The 21,504-nt window shown below is 40.8% G+C and overlaps 1 protein-coding gene across 3 annotated transcripts in view; it reads right to left on the reverse strand.

Moving 5' to 3' along the window:
* ANKFN1 (ankyrin repeat and fibronectin type III domain containing 1) overlaps positions 1-21,504 on the reverse strand; it is a 129,693-nt gene that overhangs the window by 34,305 nt on the left and 73,884 nt on the right. For 2 of the 3 annotated variants that reach the window (XM_051797926.1, XM_051797928.1), the window contains 4 exons: positions 19,203-19,397; positions 17,106-17,219; positions 3,462-3,559; positions 1,852-1,942 (listed from right to left, as the gene is read on the reverse strand). In XM_051797926.1, the coding sequence (XP_051653886.1) occupies positions 1,852-1,942; positions 3,462-3,559; positions 17,106-17,219; positions 19,203-19,397 (498 nt within the window). Of the gene's footprint in view, positions 1-1,851; positions 1,943-3,461; positions 3,560-17,105; positions 17,220-19,139; positions 19,398-21,504 lie in introns of those variants that run through there. The other variant, XM_051797929.1, reaches the window with a different exon arrangement.

The following is a 21,504-nucleotide window of genomic DNA, read 5'->3' on the forward strand; positions in this document are numbered from 1 at the left end:
TCCTTGGATCTTCTGTGAGCAGCCAAGAGGGACCAACTGGAACTCACCAAGCTCAAAGTGCTTTGGTGTCACCAAACTGAGATTTCTTATGATTTCTCTGTCCCGGTGCTTTTTGAACCTCCAGATTGTTGACTACCTTAAAAATGACATGGAAACCAATTTCCCTCATTGCCCATCTCTCACCTGCTAATGAATAAGCCTAGAAATCTGCTATCATTTCATAGAGCAGCTGCACAACATTGGCCACCACCTTCCAGGCTGCTGCTGTGTGTGGGGAAAACCAGGAGGACAGTGGCAAGTGTTCACTGATACACAGACACTTCTCCAAGGATGTCACAAACCTCTGATGCTCTGGGATGGATCAGCATTAGGCCCTGAAGCTTTCATTTCCCCTGCACAAACTTCTGGCTGCTGTAACACACAACTCTGCAGAGTATGAATGTATTCACATTTTAATTTTAGCTTAGGGCCATATTTTGTTATTCAACAGTGGCATAATGTCAGATTGCTGCCTTCTTGCCAAGCACAGATCTGCTGGTTTTCAAAACCAGTGGTGGAGGCAGTCACATGGGTAAAGAAGTTCTGAAGTTACTCCAGTAACTCTAGTGGTAAATAACATCTTGTCTCTCTGATGCAAAATTCACATCATACAAAGCTGCAGTCCTAAATGCAGCCTAAATGCAGCAGGAGTGTCCCTTCTTTGGGAATATTTAGCTGGATAACTTGCAGCTGCTGTAAAAGAGTCTGTCCCCCAGCTGATGTAAGTCTGTGGGTTTTGGGGCCAGTCCTGTGTGGTTATACCTGGCTATAATCAAGGTAATTGCACATCACTGAGTTGTTCAGTTGTCCACATAGAGACTTGTCCCATGATTGCAGCACATTTTTGTTCTCCAGCAGAGTATTTCTTTAGCCTAATTCTGATATTATTCTGCAGCAAACAAGAGCAAACTTGAAGCAAAATGGGCCAATGGTACTACCAGAGCCTTGTCTATCCAACCCTCTCCATTAGGACTACTGAGAGTAGGTACAGCTTGCTGTATTTTCTCACATTAGCATGCAAGGTTATTAAATTGCTACATTAGCCTAATAAATGCTCGTGTTAATGCAATAAAAGGAAAAGTCTCACTTTACTGCATTAATCAATACAAGGGGAGCTGTAATCCACTGAGCCAGTTTGGCAGGGAACACTAAGTCTGCAAAAGCAACTAACAATACAATGTGATTATAATAGATTAAAAAACTACAAATGACAAATCACAGTCCTAATGGAGTCTGAGAAAACCTGTCAGAGGTTGGAAGGGGAAAAAAGGCTTTTGGACATTTCTGGAACATTTCAGTGCTTACAGTCTAGATCCTGTCAACATGTGTGTCCACACTAGAGTATTTGACATACAGGATGCTGTAAGAATGGTCCAGTGAATGGGATCTGTAATGCTACAAGGCAGAATACAAAATTACATGAGATACATGGAAGTATTTTGCTTTCAGCAGCTCAGATTCAGTTTTTGATCCATTCCTGTACTGAAAAATGAAATTCCATATATCAGAACTCTGTTAAGAGAAGTAAAGGTCAAAATATTTCTCATTTTTTTAAAGTGTTAATGACTAGACAACAATGTTCTGTCAAAGGACTGGAGAAGGATACAAGCTAAGACATAAATATCACATAAATATATTATTATTTTGCTCATTTTTGAGGGAGTTTTAATTTATTTATTTCACTCCTAGAGGACATGACAATTACATCATGAACTCCAGGATATTTTTCTTTTTCTGTTCTTTGAAGAGGAAGGAGTTCTTACAAAGCACCATCAGCAATCAAACTAGGAAGGGCAGACAAACTCAACCTACTTGAAGGAGAAGCATATTCAGGAGTAGATTTCCTTGGAGGTCCCCATCCTCTCATGTTGTACGCTGAAACATGGACATAATACCTCCGGCCCTGCAGATGGAAACAGCTGGAGTCAAAACTATCCCTGCATTCAAAATCTTGGCTGTGATAAGTGCAGAGCAGCCCATCACAAAGGTGTTTTCTTTGAGAGGCTTAAATAGCTTTAGTAATTTAAATGCACTGTGACAGATTGAACCAGCAAAGATCTGAGGGCAGATGAGCTCCTCAGGGTTATCAGAACACACCCACTCCAGCTGACAAACCACAGCCTCTTCTGCCAAATCTGACAATTTGGGAACTCTGACAATCAGACTGCAGAGCAGGAACTCCCCCTTTCCCTCTTGTATTTAACAGAGCCTCTTTACCAGCACAGCAATGGGAGAAGCTTCATTTGGCTGCCACTAAAATCAGTCAGACCTTTATCACTGATTTTGATGCATAAATCTAGGCATAAATCTAGGAGAGCACTCCTGGAGACTTAACTTTCAATTTAAATATATTACATACTTTGGAGAATATAGACAAGCACATGGTAAGCACTGATCTTAACATGTACCTATGGAAGTGGCTGTGCAGACTGGCTTCATTTTAAGTACAATTACTCTGGTTTTTTTGCTAGGAAATGAGAAACAGAGAGTAAATGCATATTGTGGCTCAGCTCCCTGGAAGAGTGTGCTTCAAATCACAGATTTCTTCAGATAAAAGGCTAGAAAAAACTATCAAAAAAGGTTTTTTTCTATTCTATTCTATTCTATTCTATTCTATTCTATTCTATTCTATTCTATTCTATTCTATTCTATTCTATTCTATTCTCTCATTTTGAGAGCCTCTATTTTGGGACATTGCCCAAGGCCCACACCCACACCTCCCCCTACTCTGACTTGGTAGGCCTGATTCAGTGTGCAGTGGATTCAGTGGAAAGGCTCCAGCTCAGTGGCTGCTGGGTTGGCCCCTCTGATGCTGTTTCTGGTGGGAATACTTGTATTTTGAGAGGCTTTGTTTTCATCAAGTATTTTGTGAATCAAAATTCATTTGTACAAATGGCACTGAATGTAGGAGAAAGACTTTCAGACACATGGTCAAAATGATTCTGCTTAAGAATCCGTATCAATATTCATCAATTTTCTCCATTGCTGACCCAGTTCTGATCGGTGTAAATCAGATAGACAAAGATAAATAACAAAAATTAAAATGATTTCCACCAATATGTGTGTTCCCTGAAAGGGAGAAGAGAAAGAGTTGTTATTTTAGGTACTGGTCATCAGAGTCAGGACTAGATCTCTCAAGAGCTTTTGATCTGCACTCAGGTTATCCCATGATCCAGAAAACAGCACCTTTCACTCCAGTCTTTTCCAGTCTCCCCTCTGAATGATAACTCATGGAATGGTTCGTGCTGAATTGTCTATTCCTTTGTCACTTTTGGATTATGGATACCAGACATATTGTGCTCAATCACTGAACATGTTGCTCCAAGAAAGGCACTGCAGTGATTACCAACAGGCAGGGATGCAAATTATCCATCTTTGTATCACGGGGGTCATCAAGGTCTAAAGAGTCCTCTGGCACTTACTGTTCTGAGACCTGTGATGGAGCACCTCAAAGACTGAAGATTATCCATAATTATTTCACCAGCCAAAGGAGAAAAGTCTTCTGAAGAGCTCCATTCCACTAGGAAACAAATGGCAGGAGAAAATCAAATCAGATACCAGTCCAAGCAAAGATGTCAAAGTACTTGAGTCACTCCCAGGTTAGTTTTTCTCCTAGCACTTTCCCAGTCTGTGTGGATACTAAAAGTCATGTTAAACAGTAATGTTTTGGAAAGCTTTACACAATAATTAAATTATATCTCTGTGTATGGGAGACAAAAGCAAAATATTGTTCAAAAGCTTTTCAGGAAAGAATGCTTAGAAATAGACTGCAATACAAATTACCTTCAGCCAACGTTTACCCTCGTTTAAACAATTTCCTTTTAAAGAAAGAGAAGTAGTGGAAAAGAGAAGGTAGAGGAATTGGACCTGTTAATGCCATTTGGCAGTTTTTACACCCAAACCAACAAAAAGCACTGGTTTGCATTGGATCTGCGTGGGCAGAGAATTCTTTTTGCTCCACAGGTCCACAAAACTTTCATCACCTCCCCTTGGCTAATTTGGATAGAAATATCCTCCTTGGCCTAGACCTGACCCTCAGTGGAGCCTCAGCATTGGTTTCAGTGGGTTCTGGCTCTGCTGTCCAGGCCTGATGTTCCTGTGGTCACTGAAATGACCCAGCTCCACAAGGACCTATTAACTGTGTCCACTGTCGGAGGGAATGAAGAGGTGCTGGGCTGACAGATCCCTCCCATCTGCCCTGCAGCCTGAAGTGCAATGGGCACCTTCACCAAAGTGCCCCTGTCACTCATATTCCTGCTTCAGGGCTTGTGGAATTAGTGGTCCTGCTGTCTGTGCTCTTCCTCAGTACTTGCAAAAATTAATGTGCACATAAAACAGTATCAGACCATGAGAAATTACTGGGTGATTTGAAGAAAGAAAGAATATATGCAAGTGGGGAACTGATGGCTGCAGGTAGAAAACCAGCCTTTTTTCTTAAATTATTCTTTATTAATGGCAGATGCCATGATTAGAGGTAAGGCTGATCCTGGAGTGATACCTCTGGGATTTAGTGACTTGTACCTTTGGACCCAAACTTCCAGGAAAACCTATCAAAACTATTATGAATTAAATCTTTTGAATTATTCTACAGTGGGAATTGGGAGAGCTCATTAATATCCTGGATTTACACCAAAGCAGAGATTTCAACACAAAGCTTTCCTTTTAAATTTACAGAATAGTTCTTGGATACTCTATTTGCATATTCATTAGTGCTGGAGTCAATAATTTAGAATAGATCAGAGGATATAGGTGTTCTAATTTCAGCATGGGAAATTTTCATCTTCTGGCAGTGTCATTCTGGTATTTTCATATTAAAAGAAAACTGCTTCAGAGAATTTTCTGCTCAGCATATACAACATTTAACTGCCAACACATTCTTTCCAAAATAGCCAAGTATCAATAGCACAACTCATTTTCCCCTTCTCCCCTAGTAGCTCCTTGTCTATGATTGCAGTTTGTGAATGCCCAGCATGATCTGCAACATTTTTGTGTTTGCTGCAATGAAAAGAATATTGATTTTGTCTATTGTCTTTCAGCTTTTTTCACTACGTATTTCTTTAGTTTTCCATGGGTTTTAAATAGCTAATTGCTGCCACCTTTAATGGCAGCTATCTCTGTACATTAGTATGAAAATATAGAGACTGTTATGGTACCATACTCTAGGGTTTTGTTGACAACCTAATTATAGGAATACTTATAAGTAACATTGAACTTGATGGCCTGTCAGAGTTTCCATTGTAAACCGTGATTTTTGAGGTTTCTAACTCCACTTGCATTAAATCACTGCAGACACTCTTACACATGCTGCAAACTTAGACATGTTTTCTGTTTTCCAGAAGGAGAAACCAGAAGGAGAAATCCTGTTCAGACTGCTGAACATGTTGTCAACAGCTTGGAGTCACTTCCCTCACCATTTTTCTTATCAAAGATTCACGTTGAGCAAGACAGAGTCACTTGAGACAGGTTCTGCCAGCAAATTCTGCCTGCACTGGAATCTCCAGGCACACCTGAGTGTCCCACTCCATGTGAGGGGCGGTGGGAGGGTCACACTTCAGGCAGCACAACACAAAAGCCAAGGGTGGAAGAAGTGGCTTTAAGCCTCTTCTGAGCTTCCCAAATTTTTAACTGTTCTCTGGACTGGAGACTTCCCAAACATAAGCTGCTAGTTCAAGAGGCATATTTAAATTTGGGTGGCTTTCACAGATAAGCATTGCAGCCCTGTTCTTGATGTGGGTCTCCTTCTCAACCCTTCCTCTTGTATTAGGCATTTAACAGAGGGCTCCAATGTTTGAAATCCTGACACGCTGCCTGAAGAGGAGTTAACTTATCTAGGATAAGTTATTTTCACTAAGTTATATCACAGGATTGCAGGCATGTGACCAGCAGGAACACCAGGATACTGGTGCTGGGACTACCAGCATGGCAGCTTGTTCTCAGAAATAATCAAGGGTTACTGAGTTCAGAGAGAGAAGCTGAGTTTCCAAGGGGAGAACAGGCAGACTCGGCCTTTAAAGCCCTCTCAGGAACAGCAGAGAATGGGTTTTGTGACAGTAAATCCCAGCCCTGCTCTCATGTTCTAGGCCAAACTGCTGCCCCAGCTCCTGTTGTTGGTGAACCCCCACGTGCAGGGCCCTCCTCCCCTTGCTGGGTGACACCGATCTCCTGGTCCCTTGAAGGAAAACTACTCCCTGCTTGTCCTGTGCCAGGTGCTGAGGTGCCACCCCTGTGGGTGCCCCCCGACCCCCTCACCCAGCCCAGCCTTCCCTGGCTGCCCAGCTGTGCTTCTCATTACACAGCCAGGATTGCCAGCATTTTGCACTCACTTTATTTTAGCTTGCCCTGTGGTGGCTGAGCCCCATGGAGTTGAAAACGTAGGATATTAGCCTGTGGATCAGGTTATAGTTATCATTATGACTGAGAACCAACCCCCCCTTTTAAAGGATATTTACCCAACAAGATGGTGTATCCAAAGTTACTCAAAACTTAATTTTTAAATATATTTATTTAAAAACCTCACTTTTGGAAAAAAACCCGTCCCCCAGTTTCAATAAAAATTTCCATAACTGAAAAATAAATATTTTTTCAACAGCTGTGTTGGAATAGTGCCTTCTTTTTCCCCTCGTTTCAAAGTATATCTGTTGTAAAGAAACTCATAACAAATTCTGGAATTTTTTTGCTTACTTTTGATTTTAACAAACTTTTTTCTCCCCTGTGATTTTTAATGATTCAAGTGAGAAGAAGATGACATGCTTTAGCTTTAAAGAAATGCAAATCAACTGAAGTAATTTATCACTTAAGTTTATGTCTCCTGCTATACATTGACAGATTTCAGCTTTCTACCATAATGGTCACCTAAAAATAATACATAATATTCTACTGTACTCGTTCACTGGGTTATAAACCTCTTAGAAGGATGTGGATACCAGTGTTCCTATTTCCTAGATAAGGAAGGAGAGGTAGAGCATCTTGTAGGCCCCAAAACAAGGGGCAAAATCCCATGAGCTCTGTTACACTTTTTAGGCCAGTGTTGCCCCTGCTCCCACTCTGGCTCTGTACAGATCTTCCTGGTACCAATACACAGCTACACATAAATGTGATTAACCTGCATCTAAAAATTAGGTAATTTGAGCACAGCAACCCATCAGGAAGATTTAGCTGCTTCTTTGCCCTCTTTGTGGGAGTGCTGGGAGACAGCTCTGGCAGTAAACAGAAATTACCAACCATTTGTGTCACGCTGAAGTACTTGGGACTTTAAGAGAGAACAAAAGGCTGCCTCACCTCAGCACGTAAATGCTGAATATAAACACGCTGGAGTATAGAAACCCGAGGATGAAGAGGGTCCTTTATAAGAGCCCAGGAACAGGAGCTGGTCTTGTAGACTGCACCGACTGTGCTGTAAAGGCCCTGAAAGCTGTTGGGTGAATTAAGGATGGAGCATGTTCCAGTCCTGTTCTGAACACCCCAAAGGGCTGCTTTGTTGTGAACGCTGAATGTCTTTGCTGTTGCGGCTTTCCATCTGACACTTCATGTTATGTCAGAGCAGGGGTTTTTTGTGTGTTTAATATATTGGTGACTATGTGTTTTAATGAAGGTGCCCTGTATTCCAGAGCTAGCGAATGCACGATGTGTTGCTGCGGTCGCCAAGATAAGTAGTAATTTTTAAATAAACAGCAGTATAAACAGTTACATAAAACTCATGTAAATTGCTGGCACATAATTTTAGACTGGCTTAAGTTATGTAACTTACTTGTGGCCAAGTTTTTTTTTTTTTTCTTTTTTTTTTTTTTTTTTAATACTCAATTCTAGCTCTTTAAAATAAAGGGAGAAGTTTATTTTCACCTGTTTCTTTCCCACTCACTACCTTTCTGCTGTGCTGAGCACATCATAAACAGCTTAACAGAGGGATGGAGGGGCAGACAAAAGGCAAAGGGAAGGCACAAAACACCTCCTGACCCTATTGTAGATTTATTCAGGAAAGCACCTTCTCCTGAGTCAAGTAAATAGCCCGAGCCAGAGTAGAATTTGTCCCTTCTCTTGATGTTTGTTTTTGCTTGCACTTTAATCACTCATTGAATTGCTGAGTAGATTAATTAGACCAGGGGACACGAGCTCTGTTGCTGCTTGTTGGGGGTGTACAGAACAGTGTATGGAGCTGGGATTCTGGATTTTATTCTTGCATTCTGACTTGAGCAAAGAATTATGCCACTGTGGCTTTTAACAGAGGCTAAAGTAGCAAAAATTCTGGCTCCTTCCTCTCCTCCCCATACCCAGGACCTGGGCTGAAGGATAAGGTGATCTTGGCTTGTGTTTCCAAGGGCCTCCAAGCATAATCCTGTTGTTTATTAGCTGCCTTTGAAATGTAAAACTGAAAGAAGGTACCACCAGAAACTACTTCACACCAACTTTTTCTGCCTGCTGATCTTTAAGAAATAATTTTAAAAGTTTACACCCATGATGTCTTAGCATCTGGATTTAAGGACATTAAACACTGGCATTTCTGTGAATAAAATCAGAGTGAAGGAACCTAAACAAATATTTAGAAGTATAGACCAAGTGAAGAGAATTGAACACCAGTGAAGAGCAGAACTTGGTGGTGTAGAGTATCAGCAGCTCAGATGGAGAACACTGCAGTATTTGGTCAGCTCCTCCCTGGTGCCTTCAAGTGTTCTTTCCAGCCTGATTTCAGAAAGGAGTCCAGTTTTTTCAGACTTGAGTTCAGGCTCTGTTCATGCCTCTCTCATGTTTGGAAATCCTCCAAAGAATGACAAGAGAAAGACAAGTCATATCAGGTAGTAGTGACAGGGATCCCAGCACAATGCTTCCATTAGGAAAAAACAAATGTTTGGCACTGAGGAGTTTGTGCAAACACAGAAGTTAAAAGAGAGTAGTCATGGCCTGGGACTTGGATTTTAAGGTACTGTTTAAATTAAAACCTGAGCTTCTAACTGCTTTCAATACTAGTGTTCATTATTTTGGATTTTATCTATTATTTCAGTTATTCCTGTACACTTATTCAAGGCTCTTTGTACTGGGTCAGTAGAAGCATCAGTAAGGTTGAAGAGGAGTGAAAAAAGATGCAAACAAACAGGTCTGTGCCCACCTGAGGTAAACAAAGCACTGCTGGGGTGTAGAGGGAAAGAGCTACGGGCGGGTTTAAGGGCCTCTCATCAGAACAACAGTCAGAGCAGTGCCAGGCAGAGCACCAAGAAAAGCATTCCTAGACTATTCCTAGAGAGCACATCTTCATTTGAAACTTCCATGGCTATAAATCTTCACGAGACTTGTTTCAGAGATTTTATTATTTTTTTTTTTAATAATCAAATACTTTATTTGCAGTAAATCTTCTTCCCAACAGCTGTGGGCTCCTTTAGGTTTTACGCCCGCTAATAATAACCCCTGATGTTAAATAACCTTTCTTGTGGCCCTGTTTCTGGATGTTCCTTTGACCTGGGCCAGAACACTCTATTTTATGTCTTGACGTTTATGGGAACCATTCTGACAGCAGGCTGGGTGCCAAAGACACATCTTTGCTTGATCACAGTTTCACTGGTTCATCTTAGAGCAAATCTACATTATATAAATGATTTATAAGATACTATTTTTATTGCTTTTTAATAAAATTCTCACCAAGAGAAAATTAAAAAGAATTATTGACCTTTTTTTCTCAAGTATTTGATCAGTGTTTTCTAAATCCTAGCAATTCTTTATCTGTTTGCAATAAGGTCAGCTATTCCAGTACAAAAAGAAGGAACTTTTTTTTCCTCTCTGCTAGTGAAAATGACATTTCTTCCTAGCATTTTATAAATAACTAAGAAAATGTGCCATGTGGGTGCACATTGCCTTCCAATGTGGGCCAGTGGTTAAAAAGCTACAATGGATTATCATAACAGCCAAGATTTGTTTCTCAGCCCTGCAATGACAAACATATCCCACTCTGGCTGTGGAGAGGAAAGTGGGAGAAAATATGTTTTAGAAGAGGGATTGGAGAATAAATGAGGTTCTTATGCAAAGGCTTCACATCCTAGAAAAGCTTGGCTTGGATTCTGCAAATTTCCCCTCCCAGTGGGTGCATTTGACTCCCGTAATCTGGGCAGCCAAAGCCAGTGGGGAAGTTTATGGACCTGAGGGCTACTTGTTTGTGAGAGGCTCACGTGGGTTAGGCCCAGCTTCTTCCCAAAACATAACATTAAAATCTAATTAATAGTGAGCAGTTGGGAAAATGCAAACAAAAAAAGTAATCGATCACAATGCAGGAGGCAAAGCAGAGCAGTGCACAGCACGGGGAGCAGAGGAAGGAAACACAGACACTAATTCAAGTAATCTGTGTAATGGGATTCCACTCCTTTTCCTCTAGTTCTCCTGTGATAGAAAGAGGGACTTTGCTGCATGGATGTTAATTAATCATATTTAAGGCTTTTATTTCTTTATAAACTAATCCCTGCAGTAACTTAAAGAGCTTTCACCTTTCCCTAGTAATGCAGCCAGTCGTTGCAGGCAAAACAGTCATGATTTGGGGATATTTTACTTAATTTAATTTAGTACCAATTAACACAAACTTCTAATCACTCATTCAGAGTGAGAAGAAAGAAAACATAATTAAACAGACATTCAAGTGAACACCTTTCCACCACCTTCCCCAGGCTAAACTGAAGCCAAACACCTTTCCTCCTCCTTTTCTGCCGTCAGCCTCCCTTGTCTCCACATTGGGATTGCACTCAGTGATGGAGTTTTCCATCACATTTAGATGTAGCCAGGCCAGTCGTGACCAGCACCTGGAACCTCCTGACCTCCTCCCAGCCCTGTGGCCCCTGCCTACTGGAAGCTGCCATATAAGCCCAGAGCTCAGGAGTGAGCCAAGTGGGTGCTCAGGCGTGAACTCATCGTGTGCTCAGACATGAGCTGAGAGGGAGCTCGTGTGTGAACCAGCTGGGTGTTCATTAGCCAGTTAAATGGGTGCTCATGCAGGGGCTGATTGGGTGCTCATGCAGGAACTCACTGGGCACTCGTGCAGGGAAGCAAGAAACCCTGCAATTTATGCTCAATACACAAGGTAAGAGCTTGAAGCAGATCCAAAGGCCTGATTCCAAATTTACATTCATGTATCAGTTCTGTGGGTCAGATCTAATTACCAGAACAGTATCAGGTTGTGGAGGCAAGCTGACTAAGATTTAAACATTTTATGCTTAGAAATGGTCCAGAAAAGTCCATGATGGACCAGAGAAGACTTATGACAAAGCAGTGAGTAGGGAAACTGCCTCAAACCCTTTGAAGAGATTCTGGTTTTGTTTAAGTCTTCAGTGAGGAAACATTCCCAAATCCATGAATCAAAAGACCTGCTAAATCAGGAACCTCCTTCAAGACAGAAGCTGAAGGTCTTGAGTCCCAGTCCTGCCAGGGACCATAAGGAATTCCCCTCTCCTGTGCTGTACCTATGGACTGGGAGCTGTAACACTCAGCCACGTGCAAACAATTTTAAAAAATACTTATTAATTTTGGTAAGTCAAAGCAAATGTAAAAGGCAAAGCAATGTCTAAAATTCAAAAACATTAGGTTATGAGCCTTTTTCCTTAGACACCAAGGCAGACAAAAGCAGAGCCTGTATGTCTGGGTTTTCTCAGGGTCATTTATCCTGAGCTGCTGTTCAAAATCCTTATAAAACACAAAGCAGGAGGAAAGAATGATTCAACCGAGTAACCAGTGTCTGATTAAGTACATTAGTTAATTACACCGTCATTTAATATGTGATCTGTGTCCAAAGGTGATTTTAAATATGTTGCAAACTTAAGAAATAGAAGTTTTTAAGTTTTATGTTAAGTCCAGCACATACTACAGACATTGAGAGGAGCTAGAAATAGAAAGGTTTGTTTTAACTTTTATACATTTCTGTACTTGCTAGGCATAAAAATAGAAGTCAAATTGCACAGTCCTGTTAGCTACCAAAATGTAACGTGCAAATAAAGTGCCCAGGAGACCTAATAAAATGCCATAAATGAACTACTGTAAAAAATATCAGACCACACCTATTCAGCAGGATAAATTCGAATGTCTTACAAAGAAATGTATTCTCTTCTCTTTTTATGGAGCAAGAACTGTTTTGAGGAAAGAAAGAATGAGTTTCAAAATATACAAAGAAACTTTGAATAATAAGTGAGAAGGGTTTGAAGACTAAGTTGAGTGCAGAATGATGCTCAGTTCCACCACAGACTGGAACAGGATCAGGCAGTGACACAGCATCTGCTTAGAGAGACACAGAAAAAAACCCACCATGTTTTCCAAACATGAAATGTCAGCTTTTGATGGATAAATCAAATGCATAATTACAAAACACGTGGTAGGTGCTCATGGGGACAAGCAGAAGCCCATGGAAAATGATGAGATTATTTGGTTGGGAAAGGATTACCCCTGAGAACAAAACATGCAGAATCACACAAAATTTGTAGATAGGTTTTGTAAAGTCTTTGAGGTTTTTCACAGTGAAATTTTCAATGGAAATTTTCCATTCACAGGGTGAGAAGTCAACTGAGAATCTCACATACAGGTTTGTTTTGAGCTACAGAGCAGATCTCAAACAGGCCCAGCCTGGTCAGGCTCCCTCACCCCTGGTCCCAGGTGCTGATCCTGAGTGCAAAGGCAGCTCCTTTAGCTGAGAATTCCACTGACAACACCGAATTGCACCAGCCTGTTCTGCACTATAACCAACCCATTTCATGCATCCACGTGAGAGCAACATCCTTTGGCTACTGCACATCTAGCCAGGACTAAACTAGTAATTTAAAGACAATCTAAATTATTCTCCTGCAAAAAACATATCTGAAGTGAACCACAAATTGCCCTGGAAGAATGAAGGCAGAGAATGACCTTTTCTCAAAATTTAAGCAAGACATAACTCCTTCTTTCCTGACCTAAGCCAGTGTCATTTTTTTTTCTAGGAGCTACACTGACTGAAAATAAAAAATCTTCTCTCCATCCAAAAGCAATCCTAGAGGGAAGCTGGGCAGTCTTGACAAACATGAAATATTCTGCTAAAATACCAAACTAAACAAAAAGGTAACATGGGCTAAATTGGCCTAGACAGCTTAGCATCATTATCTGGAAAAAACCTTGGCATCCAAGTCCGCAGCTACATCCAAACAGAGAGAAGATTAGCTCTGTTTGCTACATCAAACATGTGTCTCTTCCTCTCTCTTCAAACATAAATAGTTCCAGGCTCTTAAATAAATTAGCTCAACTTGGGTTATACAAGCTGTTTCATTTTTTTCTCCAAAGGGGAATATAGATGTTTGTTTAAAAATTGTAAATAAAATATAAACAGAGATTTTTCCATTTCATAGTGATCCTTTCCAGTAGGTAATGATCAGCACTCTGTCCTTTTTCTCTCTTATCTTATACTTTGGGATCACAGCATTATTATGACTACTTCTGATGGGAAGTGGATGAAAAAAATTTATGCAATAAGGGGAGGTTTATCTGTGCTTATTCACCACAAAAGCAAAATAATAACCTTGTTTAAAATGCACAGAAAATAAGTGCAACAAAATTGCTTAAAATTATTTATAATTTTGCTCTCTAAAAAGAGGTGCTGCTTTGTGTGGAACATGTGAACCCTAGAAAGGCTGATTAGTGAAAGACAAGAGTTCTTAAAAGCCCTACAAGCACTTGCCACAGGGCTCGAGTGGGACTGTTCCCAGGAGCAGAGTGATGTCTGTCTGGATTATGTTGCTGTGGGATTGTTTTTTCATGGAGCTGGTTCCAGTGGTGTAGCTCTGGGATAACAACAGCTCCTGCAGTAACCATATGATGATGTAAACAGAAAGCTCACAGAAAGCTTCAAACTGTGGCAAAGTTCTTTGCTATGTTGGCCTGGGACGTTTTGATTGTGTTTTCAAAGATGTAAAACCAAAGCTGGCCGTAAGTACCTCCAGGATGGGATGTGAAGTTTGGCTCCAGGGCACCATTAGCCAAGGGCAGGGGTTTTTCTTCTCAGTGTTACAGTGATGCTTCACATCCTCTCTAAAACTGGCTGGGCTGAGGTGTCCCTGGCTTTGAGTCTTTCTCCAGCATGGAGCAGATTATTACTGTTATTATTGATTTATGTCGGGCCTGTCTGCTTCCAGCCTCAAAACACTTTACTGAGTTACAATATCCTTAGGAATCATTTCACATCAGCCACCACCACGCTGGAGCTTTCTCCTGAGGGAAGCTGAAGGGAGCCATTAGGATGGTGCCTGCAACATTAAACAACAATCCAGGAGAGGAAGTAAAGAATATTCTGGCTCCTTAAAGCAATGGCTGAGCAGAATGCAGTCACTGAGCTGCCATCCAGCTGGGACACCAAAGTCAATACCCATTCACCGTGTGTGGTTAAAATTAAATCTCCTAATGAAGTGAGATGGTTTTAGTGGTTAGAGAGTGAGTGCAAAGTATTATTCTCCTGTATTATTATTTGTAAGTTATACAGCTAACAAGGGAAAAGATCACACACAGGAAAACAGCAGACAGTTAGATAACGTTCCAAGCCCAGTTTCTAAATGACATTTGGGCAAATACAGCTTTGGAAAAAATATATTAAAAAAAAAAAAAAAGATGACACAGAAAAAAAATGGAATTGGCAGTTTCTCACTGTTTTCAGGGAACTAAACTAAACTGAACAGAATTGATGTCAGTTTTTATCCCCTATAGTTCAGGTCCAGAGAAAAGAACATTATTAGCTTCTGTTAATGAGCAGGTATTCCCTAAACGCTGCTGCAAATGCTCCTGAATCTTAATTTGCTTAGAAAAAGAAATGGTAAAGTATTGAGAGGAAAAAACCCTTAAAAGCCTTTTTTTTTTTTTTTACCCTGAATTAGCAAAATGCTTCGATGGTTTTCTGGACAGGAGGTTTATATATCTGACTAAAAAGATCCTCACACAATGTTATCAAGCTCTCCTTTCAGGGCTAGTAATTGCTAGCTGGTTCTAATCATTCTTGCAAATGATCATTTGAAAGGTTCATTTTATGACCCCTCAAACTAAGCACAAAGAATCTCACTCCATAATGTAATAAACAATTCCACAACCAGTGCTTAATTAATTCCCGAAAGTCACCAAAAGGAGCTATTAATGATCTTTCCTTTTTATCTAACCATAAATATGTGAGTCTCCCGGGATAATGGATTTAAAAAGAACATTCTGGCAAGACTAACTGTCAACCTGATAAAGCATAAAATGATCACCAGTGAGGGTAATTCAAAATACAGGGCAGTGCTACCTGGTCTGATTAGAAAGTTAGGTCAAGTTGGATTAAATTTCTCTGAATGTGGTGCTGACCAAAAAGAGGTCAGCACTGACATGGTACAAACCAGACTCAACTCAAATGAATAACCAAGAGAAAAATACTACAGCCCTTAACAGTTATTTTTAAAAATTAGCAAATTTTTGGAAATTTGCTTTCCTGTGAAAATATCAACAATCACTATAAATGGAGGGTGGGCAGTATTTCAAGGTTGTTTACAATACATGTATTACAAAAAGCAGACTGATATTTTCAAGAGAACTTTGGTGTTTCAGGAACCCAAGTATTGTTTTCACAAGTAAATCAGGCAGTAGGAAGCCCTTAAATGAAATTTAGTTTCCTGGCAACCCAAGCCATTGCTGAAAATTAGATTTGGGCTTTTAAAGGGCTTTGATGTTTTTGAAAATCACACTTCCTGCAGCATTGCCCAGCTGACTAGGTGTAATACAGTAATTTACCTTCTACTGGAGAATAGAATCACTTTGATGGCTTCAGTGGTGTCTGGGTGGTTGGGTTTGTTTCATAGAATGTAGAAAATTATTTTGCTGGGCATAGGCAGGGATGACTGGAATTGCTGACCAGAAAGAGGAGGAGGAAAGAAAGAGAATATGCCTTTTCCAGGATAAGTCCTTTGGGTGCTTTGTGCTTGATGCCAGTGGAACCTGTGCACTGGCACGTCCCACCTTTGGAAGAGCTCCAGGAGCTTTTGGACCTCGATGCTCTGGGTCTTTCTGAATCTCTCCTGCTGAAACAATCCCTGGGACATCCCCCCATGGAAACACGGAACAGACTCCCCCACCACAGCCACCACACAGCCAAGCAGGGTTCTTGCTGTGGCTGTGGAAATCTGAGGTTCAAGTACCTCTGAAATGAGTTTTTCATGATTAATATGAGGAAACAAACACAATAGGAAGCATTAAGAGAGAAACTGGGGGGGGAAATAACTAAGAGGACTTTCAGGGGCCTCATTCCTGACTCCCCTGGGCAGGGCAATGAAGGCCTCAGATCCTCAGCCCCTTGACTTGAGCTCCCACTTGGAAGATGGAGGCTGTGGGTTACTTTGCTTAGCACTGAAGAACTCACTGTTCCAAACATTTGAGAAAACCTGGAAGTTCCTTTAAACAGGAAATTTTAAAATTTCTCATTTTTATTCTAATCTTCAATGAGACTTTTTTTTTTTCCTTAATGTTGGAATTTCCTGTGGAACAGAAATTCTGTTTTAAAACCATTTCTATTCAACAGGGCTATTCAGATGGAAGCATTTTCTTATTCATTCCACTTTGCAACTAACTGGTGCCACCCCAAATGTATTGCTCTTCCAAGAATGATGTGGCAGCCCTGGAATAGCTAATTAGCTGGGCTGTATGAAGCCTCTGCCAAAAGTTTCAGCTTCCAGAGGCATTCCTTTAAGGAATGGTGGTGTGGGTTTGGCTTTTGCAAGGATACACATGGTTTCAGGAGCCCACAGGCACCAAAAGTTAGTTTGTGTTTTGTAACTGCTCATCTCAACCCAGTCATTGAGCTGATGTCCTAACCACAGTGAGTCAAGCAAACTCCTTCAAAGCACTCCTGGAGAAAGCTTTTGGTTAATTTATTTTCCTCTTTTTTTTTTTTTTCTTAATAAAAAATCTTGTCTTTGGGGAATCTTGTAAGAAAATTCCACTTCTATGGCTATTTACTGGGAAAATAAATTCAAGCATTACTTGCATTGTAATATAATCCCTTGTAGATAAATACTTAACCCTCCAATTTTTGTACATTGTTAAGGCAAATGAAAGATGTCTAAATCCAGTACCTTTATACTTGGTCACCACAGCTGAGTTGACACTCAGAGGTTCTTGGAAGGTGACAGTGAGTGATGTACTGCTTGTTACCATGAGACAGACATTGGTTGGCGCCTCAGGGGCTCCTGGGAGAGAAGAGAAAACATCAGCTCTTCAGCACAACAAATCCTATTCAAACAATGTTTCTGGGTCTTCAAAGAACCCACTGAAAATCACCCTGCAATTGGGAGCTTCGGGTTGTAGGTGTTTGTGTTCTCTGCCTTTTGAGCATTTTAATTAGTGCCCCTGCTAACAATATCCTGCAGACACCATTTGTTTCTATCATGGTTTTTTTGGCTCCTTTCAGTTAAAAATATCTTCCTGCATATATGTAACCCAATAAAACAGATTCATGCTAATTATGTCAATGAAAAGCCCCTATAAATCTCTTGGGGTGGATAGGAGGAGAGAGAAAGGACAAAACCACAAAGAGCTAATTAAACCTTTATGGTTTCACTAGCAAATTCAAATTTATCAAATAGCAGAAAACATTTTTACATTATTGTGATTCAAAAATTGCAAATTCCACAAGTGTTTCTGTGTAATAGTTCCAAACTACTGTTGTCAATTGAGGCCTAACATTTTGATTTAAAAAAAAGAAAAAAAAAAAAGCTTAATTCACAGAATATCATTCAGACTCAATTCAGAAATCAAACACATAATGTCATGACTTACTGCTGGGATTGATTTAAAAAATCAGTATATTACCTTTCACTACTGCTGCATTTCCTGTATTTAGTATCTAATAGAGGGAGCACTACATCTGTCTTGAGGAAGTAACCTTAGAATACAATAAATTTGGGGAAATTATTTGTAAGTACATTTATATAAAGATGGTTGTAAAAATGTTAATGGCAATGATTGTATTTCATCAAATAGGATACAGCTAAAAGATCTGCATGTGAAACAATTCAGTCCTGTTTACTCCTTCCCATGGGCCCAAATTTCCATTTACTTGGGGTACACACTCACTTATACGACTGTTTAAAGTGACTTGGTTTGTAACTGTGCTGATGAAATGGATACCAAGTGGTTACCAAAATGAAGATTAAATTTTTGCAATATTTATATGCAAAATGAAATTTCTTGTTTGACCAAATGTTTAGAACAATTCTTTTCCAAAACAGAAAAAGTTTTTGTGAAAAATAATCAAATTACAGCTGAGAAAAAGGCAACATCCCCATCCCTCTTCGTGCCTATTCATGTGTCCTTTTATAGTCATCTGGTTTTAAACTCTGAACATGTTAAATGAGATCCAGGAGTAAATGTGAAGTAAGAAGGACAGAATCATTACACCCCAAAACAGGAGTTTGGAGGTCTCATCAGTTTATGCAGCCCATTCTTGAGGAGATAAGTGCTTGTTGCCCTCAGATATTTGGTCCTTTATTGTTCTAACATCAATTCCTTTCCCACTCTTGGAAAGGCCTCAGTTTTCCCTCCCTGACATTCTCAGCGCTGTGAGGGTCAGTCGGTGAGAGCACCTTTGGGAGGGTCAGTGAGAGCACCTTTGGAAGGGTCAGTGAGAGCACCTTTGGAAGGGTCAGTCAATGAGAGCACCTTTGGAAGGGTCAGTCAGTGAGAGCACCTTTGGGTCAGTCAGTGAGAGCACCTTTGGAAGGGTCAGTGAGAGCACCTTTGGGTCAGTCAGTGAGAGCACCTTTGGAAGGGTCAGTCAGTGAGAGCACCTTTGGAAGGGTCAGTCAGTGAGAGCACCTTTGGAAGGGTCAGTCAGTGAGAGCACCTTTGGAAGGGTCAATGAGAGCACCTTTGGAAGGGTCAGTCAGTGAGAGCACCTTTGGGAGGGTCAGTCAGTGAGAGCACCTTTGGGAGGGTCAGTGAGAGCACCTTTGGGGGGGTCAGTCAGAGCACCTTTGGAAGGGTCAGTCAGTGAGAGCACCTTTGGGAGGGTCAGTCAGTGAGAGCATCTTTGGGAGGGTCAGTCAGAGCATCTTTGGGGACAGTCAGTTGGTGAGAGCACCTTTGGGAGGGTCAGTTGGTGAGAGCACCTTTGCAGGATGTTCTCAGCTATAGGGTTTCTGTGGAGAGTTTTGGCCCCCTGTGTCACTCACGGGCGTGTTCGTAGCCGGCCTTCATGCGCTGGTAGAGCCTGGCCCTCCACTCCCAGGCCTTCAGCTGCTTCTCCCTCTCCGTGGTGTCGGTGCCCAGCCCTTCGCTCCCCACCTGTGCAGACAGTTCAGTCACTCTCTGCTGGGCCTCCTGGACCAACGTGCTCAAATGCACCGACCTGCTTTCCATGTCAACAACTGCCAAGAAAAGGAGGGGGAAAAAAGTATTTTCTTGGTGGTGACAAAATTCTGCAAAGCACATATAAGGTCAAATCCTTGAACGCTCTGCTTTCCAGTAGTTATCTTGTCATCAAGTGGATTAGAGCCAATTTATACCACTTAAAGATCTGGTCCCTTAAGTGGGATTAGCAACATGAATAAATTTAGCACGTTTTTTTTTCTGCTGGTATTTCTCATATGCTTAAAAATGTCTTAATTAGACTGAAATTGCATTTGTGTTTTAAGTTAGTGGGATATGAAAACCAAACTAAAGCAATAACCTCTCTCTCTCCAACCCCTACTTTGCCATAAGATCATAAGCTTTCACAAAAAAAAAAAAAAAAAAGAAGATTGTACTGATTATAAACACATACAATATATAAATCTCTACAAACAGAGAGCTAACTGACAAAATTAAGAATGAGAGTTTTGTGCCTGGGGGTCATGGCTGGTAGAGAATGGATCCCTTTCCAGGTTTTTGTTGTGCCAGTTTTGCCCATGTAATACCTAATTAGTTCTCTGAACAGGCAGTGAGCAGCTTGAGACACGGAGATTTTTTTTTCTCCAGTGCTCAGGGTAATTTTAATTTAATGTTTAGCAATTCAAAATGCCTGTATGAACTACTGTGGGCTACATAAAGGTGAAAATGAAGATCACATAGGATACAAAATAAAATAGGATTGATTTTATCCCAAGTCCACAAGACTGCCCTAAACCAGACTATAAAATCTCCCTGATTATACAGTGAAGTGTGGTGAATCAACTCATATTTTCAGAGTTGCTCTTTGCCTAAAATTGTTCAAACAATTTGCAGTTTGGAAAATAGGACTTGTAACATTGTTTAATCTCAAAAGAAATGCAAGTACTGATCAGATGTTCAATATGCAGGAAATTGTGTACAGGAGAAGAAATGCTGAAATCACGGGAAGTAATTGGTGTTTTTGCAGAAGAGCTCTGAGATAGTCTTAATTTAAAAGGCCTCTGTTTACCAAAAGCAGTGCCCTACCACATGCAGCTTCTCTTAGCAGTGGTGGGGGTTTGCTATGTAGGGACAGCTCTTGTTTCCCCAAGGATTTCACAGGAACAGCAGGAATCTTGCACAGGCTGCACTGAGCACTCACACAAGCCAGACATTTCTGAAAACATCAAATTGTACCAGATGAAGCACCGAGGCTCTGACGGGTTTTTGACATCAAAACACCACAGGAGCAAATATGTCTGCAGATATGAATGTGCTATTTTCCAAACTGGGATCATATGGGACAAATCAGATTGGAAAGGACCTCCTCTAGTCCAACCATCTTGTTCAAAATAGGCTCAGCCAAGAGGTCAGACCAAGTTACTGAAGGCATTATCCAGTCTGGTCTTGAAAACTTTCCAGGATGGATGAAGGCTTTACATCAACTCTAGGCAACCTGTTCCAGTGCTTCCCTGTCCTGATGGTGAAAAGAGTGTTTGTTTTATCCAATCTGAACTTCTTATTTTAACTTTTCCCTCCGTCTCTCATAATTGACAGTCAAAGTTTAGCAGAGTCTGAGAATAACCCTATGGACTGCTGTGAAAACTGCCCTGGGATCTCTAAAGCCACAGGAGGAGAGCAAAGAATTACTCGACACCTCTGACATCCAAAGGGCTGGTTTTGAAGAATGTTTGTCTCCAAGACTTTGCTTTCAGAAGCTGGCTTGCAGCCATCCTTCTTAAGTTGGATCATTCTTCACATGGACATCAGGGACATATGGGCAGGCTCCCTGGAATCTGCTGCTACCCTCAGAACTGCTGGTTTACTGGGAGGCCAAAGGTGACAGGATTTCCTGGATCCATGCCTACAATAAGTGTGCAACACATCTGACAGCACACCAGGACCGGGGAAGGAGATTTTATGTGCCAGAACTTCAGGTGATTGAGAATTGGCATTGGCTCAAGTTCTCACCAAGGATCTGGCTCTATCTGTTTAATCAAGATTCACATTCACATTTGTCAGGTCTTGGAAACGTGTCCAATCAGCCAGTGGGAATTTTAATCTTATTTTTTATTTGGGTTCACATGAACAAGCCAAACCATGAGTATATGATGAATAAGAGTAACT

The sequence above is a fragment of the Manacus candei genome, unplaced genomic scaffold, assembly GCF_025592945.1.
Source record: "Manacus candei isolate 608988 ecotype Guabito, Panama unplaced genomic scaffold, ASM2559294v1 h1tg000047l, whole genome shotgun sequence".
Taxonomy (NCBI): domain Eukaryota; kingdom Metazoa; phylum Chordata; class Aves; order Passeriformes; family Pipridae; genus Manacus; species Manacus candei.